This window comes from Cajanus cajan, chromosome 1 (genome assembly GCF_000230855.2).
Source record: "Cajanus cajan strain Asha chromosome 1, NIPB_CcT2T_4, whole genome shotgun sequence".
Classification (NCBI taxonomy): Eukaryota; Viridiplantae; Streptophyta; class Magnoliopsida; order Fabales; family Fabaceae; genus Cajanus; species Cajanus cajan.
Genome location: NC_138517.1, coordinates 42,798,627 through 42,804,300, shown reverse-complemented (window position 1 = coordinate 42,804,300; position 5,674 = coordinate 42,798,627). Strand labels below are relative to the sequence as shown.

General features: G+C 40.3%; 2 protein-coding genes across 2 annotated transcripts; both read right to left on the bottom strand.

The window, feature by feature from the left end:
* LOC145954557 (uncharacterized) lies at positions 1-459 on the bottom strand. Its single transcript, XM_083069072.1, has one exon. It carries the CDS (start codon positions 457-459, stop codon positions 1-3), a length of 459 nt encoding a protein of 152 aa, XP_082925198.1.
* Positions 460-608: 149 nt separating this feature from the next.
* LOC145954555 (uncharacterized) lies at positions 609-2,239 on the bottom strand. Its single transcript, XM_083069068.1, has 3 exons — positions 1,982-2,239; positions 1,136-1,756; positions 609-794 (listed from the first exon to the last, which is right to left on the bottom strand). The coding sequence occupies exons 1-3, from the start codon at positions 2,237-2,239 to the stop codon at positions 609-611; spliced, it is 1,065 nt and encodes a 354-aa protein (XP_082925194.1).
* Between the last annotated feature and the right edge of the window lie 3,435 nt (positions 2,240-5,674).

Genomic DNA, 5,674 nt, shown 5'->3' with positions numbered 1-5,674 from the left:
TCAACTATAATAGGTCTTCAGGTGTGTTGAATTCCATGTTCTAGGGATGACTTTGCCCGAGAGCTCCTCCAGTTTGTATGCTCTATTGCTCAAGTTGTGGTGAAATCTAAACGGTCCGTCCCAGTTAGCTGCCAATTTATCTTCCCTTGGATTTTTCCTAGCCGATCCTTGCGCTCTCCACACTAAGTATCCTTCTTTGAAGCTCCTCTTAATGAGATTTGAATTAAATCTTCGAGTCATTCTCTGCTGACAGGCTTCAGCAACTATCCAAGCTTTGCTGCACACTTCATCAACCATATCAACTTCTGCTCTAAGTGACATATCGTTGGAGGCTTCGTTGAAATGTAATCGGCGAAAAGAGGGTTCCCCGACCTCGACCAGGATCATGGCATCAGTTTCGTATGTCAACCAGAATGGAGTTTCTCGTGTTGTGGATTGGGGGTACAACGGTAGGCCCATAGTACTTCCAACAACTCCTCTGCCCAAGCGCCTTTGGCTTCTCCTAAACACTTTTTTAGTTCCGAGAGGATGACTTTATTTACGGCTTCGGCTTGCCCATTGGCTTGTGGATGTTCAACTGATGTGAATCAGTGTCTGATTCCCAAATCTTAGATGAACTTGTTGAGCTTCTGGTCTGTGAATTGTAGACCGTTGTCTGTTACTATGGCGTGAGTAAGGCCGAAGCGCGTGATGAGATTCTTCCAAATGAACTTATGAACATTGCTCGCTGTGATTGTGGTGAGTGGTTCAGCCTCAATCCACTTGGTGAAGTAATCGATCGCCACCAGCAAAAACTTGCATTAACATTTAGCAATGGGAAATGGTCCAAGTATATCCATTCCTTATAAGGCAAATGACCAAGGCGAGCTGATGTTGTGTAGTTGTTCGGTCGATGCATGAATGAGGTTACCATGTTTTTGGCATTGGACACATCTCTTGACGAACTGAACACAATCACTTTTGAGGGTCAACCAATAGTAATCGGCTCGTAGTACTTTGGCTGCGAGGGTCCTTCCACTCGAGTGGGATTCACAAATTCCCTCAGGGACCTCTCTTAATATATAGTTGGCTTGTGCTGGCATGATGCATTTAACAATGGGGTCGAAAAGCCTCTTTTGTACAGTTCTGTGCCTACAACTGAGAATCGTGCAGCCTGGGTACGGAGCTTTTTGGCAGCCAAAGCATCGGCTGGTTCCTTGCCATGAAAAATGAATTCAAGTAATTCGCTCATCCAAGTTGCATTGGTTTCAGTGGCTTCGGTTTTGCAAATTGCTAGACAATTGGTGGCATCCATGCTAGGTTGAGGCAACTCAAGGTGAAGGGTGGTTCGCAATTGACCTTGTTTGTGTCCATTGCTAGCTAAGCTAGCCAGTTGATCAGTTCTTCCATTATTTTCCCGGGGTGTGTATTTGACTTGCACTTCTTCGAATTGGTTACACATACCATGGAAAAGGTGATAATACCTTAACAAATTGGCGTCTTTGACTTGGAAGTGATTGTTCACTTGTTCAGTGACTATCTTGGAGTCAGTCCAGCAAACCAGTCTTCTAACACCAACCTCTTGTGCCAACCTAAGTCCTGCCAACAATGCCTCGTACTCAGCCTGATTGGTTGATGCCTTGAAAGTGAAGTGGAGGGATTGTTCTAGTGTCAAGCCGGTCGGTCCTTCTAGGATTATGCCGGCTCCACTACCTTGGCTGTTAGACGAGCCATCTACAAGCATTGTCCAAGAGCCACTTTCAAAGTGCCCTTTCGGCTACAACTCATTAATAAAGTCCGCAAGGCATTGTGACTTGATCGGGCCTCTGGGTTCGAACGAGATGTTAAATTCTGAAAGCTCAATTGACCATGCCATCATTCGTCCTGCTAATTCTGGTTTACACAAAACCTTGGCGATCAGGCAATCTGTGCGAACGACAACCTGGTGGCCCTAAAAGTATTGTCGAAGTCTCTGCGCTGTATGGACAAGTCCAAGGGCTACCTTTTCTAGTAGCTGGTACCTCCCTTCGGATTCTTGAAGCATTCGACTAATGAAGTATATGGGCTGCTGGGTGTCCTTTTCCTGTACTATCACCGAGCTGATTGTCTCGTGAGAAACGTATATGTATACGATTAGCTTCAGATGGGGGTCGGGTTTTGACAGGATGGGTGGTGTGCCGAGCTGTTGCTTTAGTGTTTGAAAGGTCATCTCATATTCATCTGGCCATACAAACTTGTTAATTTTCTTCAATAATCCCATGATTGGCTTAGCTATTTCGGCAAGACATGGGAGGAAGCGTGATATTCCTTAAGAGTTTGCGGGCTTCTCATATCGATCACAGCCTGATATTTGTCCGGATTGGCCTCAATGCCTCTTGCGGATAACATGTAACCAAGAAACTTTCCACCAGCAGTCCCGAAAATGCACTTTTTGGGATTTAATCTCATGTTGTGCTTGCAGAGTTGGTGGAACACTTCCTTGAGATCGGCCGAATGTGCTGTCACGGTTGTCGATTTGACAACCATGTCGTCCATGTAAACTTCCATATTTTTCCCGATTTGGTTTTTGAAGATCTTATCCATGTGGCGCTGATATGTTGCTCCCACGTTTTTCAAGCCGAACGACATCACTCTATAACTGTAGTTGGCTGAATCGAATATGAAGGCTATTTTCTCTTCGTCCTGGGGGTGCATCCTGATCTAATTGTACCCCGAATAGGCATCTAAGAATGTTAGGATCTTGTGACCGGCCGCACTGTCTACCAACCGGCCAATGTTGGGCAACGGATATGCGTTCTTAGGGCAAGCTTTATTAAGGCTTGTATAGTTGGTGCACATCCTCCATTTTCCATTCGGTTTTTTAACCATAACCACATTGGCTAACCACGTGGTGTATTGTATTTCACTAACGAAGTTCGCGTTGAGCAACTTTGCCACTTCCACTTCTACTGCGATTTTTCTTTCATTTCCCATCTTCCTTTTTCGTTGAGCGATCGGTTTAGCTTCCTGATAGATTGACAACTTATGGCACATGAAATTTGGGTCAATACCAGGCATATCTGAAGGTACCCATGCAAACAAGTCTTTGTTCTTCTAGATCACCCTGCTCAGTTCTGCCCGATTGGTTTCTGGTAAGCCAATTCCTATATAGGTGACTTGCGATGCTTGTGACATAGGTGACTTGCGATGCTTATGACCCGATTTGTAGCGAAACTTTTTCTTCTATTGGTTCGACACGTTCTTCATCGTTCATTCTCAGGTCAAGATCCCAGGTCGAGGAGTGTGTTTCAGGAGGTGAGGAGACTACTACATTGTTAACTCTCCTGGATTTTGGTTGTGCTTCCTCCAACTGGGTTACCCTCAAGCTTGCAAAATAGCATTCCCGAGCTGCTTTCTGATTGGCGTGTATTGTGAGAACGCTTCCGCTGTCTGATGGGAACTTCATGGCGAGATATGGAGTCGCTACTATGGCACCTAAAACATTCAACGATGGCCGACCTAAGAGAATGTTGTACGATGTGTTAGCATGCACAACGATGTACATCTCGATGTTCTTTTTCATCGAAACAGAATTCTATGATGCCCTCCCTCTTGAACCTCAAATCTCGAGGGTCTTCTTGATGATCGGCCACACCTACAAATATATAATACAATTCATTAGAGGTGATATTCTTAACAAATAAATGTGAAAGGTATATCCTAGAAGGAATCCTTTCATGGAACCTAAAGAAATCAATGATACTAGACCTTCTAATATAATGAATAGGATCCTCTCCTAAACAGTCTAGATATATTACTAAATCCTAAAAATGTGCTAAAACTAAAACTATAGCACACTAAAGACTCAATCCTAAAAACTAGAACATCTTGCCTAAAGTACCCTATTTGGTTACCTAGGAATTTCCTAGAAAATAAGGAAAATACTACTAAGAAATTTCCTAAACAATTTTGGATTATATTATTTGTTGGATAGTTATGAAAAGAATTTGTCACAAGGAACCTTGAAAGTTAATATGTTATATCCAACAAATAATATATTCCATAAATTGGGTGCATTATTGAAACAACTAAGGTAGGAAAAGTTCTACACAAAGGAAGGCTATCTATCTTGGGCACCACCAAGGAAGTAGCATGATAAGTAGAACTAAGTGATGCCCACTTCTCCTTCAGCAAATCTTAAAGTTGAGACTCTTTTTCTTTAAAAATAATGGATTTATGAACCTCTTCCTCAGGACTAGTGGCAGAATGAGGGAAAGAGTTAAGATCTTTATGAATAAAGAGAATTTTTTTCATAGGATTTTTAGTACTTAAATAATTCTCTTTAGTCACAAATCCTTTAGAGGATATTTCTTCCTCTTTACTCTTCCCTACACAAAGTTCTTTCTTTTTTTCTATTTCTTATTTTCTTTTGATTTTCATTTGTCTTCTTCTTTTGTGTTTTCTCATTTATTCTTTCAATTTTTCTTCTTCTTGTTTAAGAATTCTCAACTTCTCTTCTAGGATAGCAAGTTTGGCCTTTCTTTCAATTTTCTCCTTCTCTTTTTGAAAGGCCTCTTGCTTCTTCCATAGTTTAAGTGATTTTAGCTCTTTTGTTAAGTAAGAAATGCTTTTAGGTGAGGTATCACTTCCACTATAGTTGGATTGTTGAGACATTTTAAACAACAAGATTCTTCTCTTCAAACAAAAATAGATTTTAAGAAAATAATATTTTTGAAGTGCTTAAACTTGGTACTTAGAGGTCTAAGAGTACAAATTGAACTATGGAGGGAGGTGAGCTACTAAAGAGCCACTTAATAACCAAGTCTCTTTAAGTAAAAATCTCTAAACCCCCTTGAATTTTGCCTTGCACCAAAATGTTTTCACAAATTTCTATTTCAAAAAGAAAAATAACAAACAAGTTCCTAATGTGTACAATTAAGCAATGCAATCAAAACTTAAAGACTTGAAAACATAAATTGCTTGAAAACATAAATTGTATGAAAACATAAATTGCTTAAAACATAAACGACATGAAAACATAAAGACAAGAAAACATAAGCTAGGCGTTTTAAGCAAGTAAACCTATGTGAGAGCTTGGAAAGTACCAAGGACCACTCTCACTAGTACTAAATGTATTACCCTAGTTTGAAAACAGTAAGGAGAGATGGAAATGCACCAAAGGCACTCCAAGACACTCCTAAAAAGGCCTTGTACAAGAAATAAAAGAAATTAAAATTTACAAGAAATGAAATGCAAATTTACACCAAATGAAATGCAAATTTGCACCAAATGAAGTGTAAATTCAAACCAAATGAAATGCAAATTCACACTAAATGAATGTAGTGGCTGCACATAATTTTAAGAAAACAAAATTCAGCCACTAAGTTAGTGACAAATTAGGGACGGATTTGTTGTTGAAATTTTTTTTGAAATGAAATTCCGTCACTAAATTGGTTACTAAAATTTCACAAAATTTTCAAAAAAATATTATTGTGTTCTTCCAAGCTTCTCCTTGTTGCAGCAACCTCTCCAAGTGTATCTCTCCTCTCTTAGGAATAACCTTGATGTTGGTTATTCCTAGGTGTTTGACTCCCACTAAGAGCTTTCCACCAAAGAGAATATCAATCTCCTAGGCTTCCACAAACACTTCAAAATGCTACCCTTGTACTTGGCTTTCCACACCTTCAAAAGAGGCACTCAACACACCTTAAGTTGC

Excerpts from the sequence above, each read along its gene's own strand:
- LOC145954555 (XM_083069068.1), bottom strand. The coding sequence starts at position 2,239 with ATGGGATTATTGAAGAAAATTAACAAGTTTGTATGGCCAGATGAATAT. Across the intron at positions 1,757-1,981 it reads GGTACCAGCTACTAGAAAAG|CCGAAAGGGCACTTTGAAAG; the intron begins GTAGCCCTTGGA and ends AATGAGTTGTAG. Across the intron at positions 795-1,135 it reads AGGCTGCACGATTCTCAGTT|TTTTTGCTGGTGGCGATCGA; the intron begins GTAGGCACAGAA and ends TGTTAATGCAAG.
- LOC145954557 (XM_083069072.1), bottom strand. The coding sequence starts at position 459 with ATGGGCCTACCGTTGTACCCCCAATCCACAACACGAGAAACTCCATTC.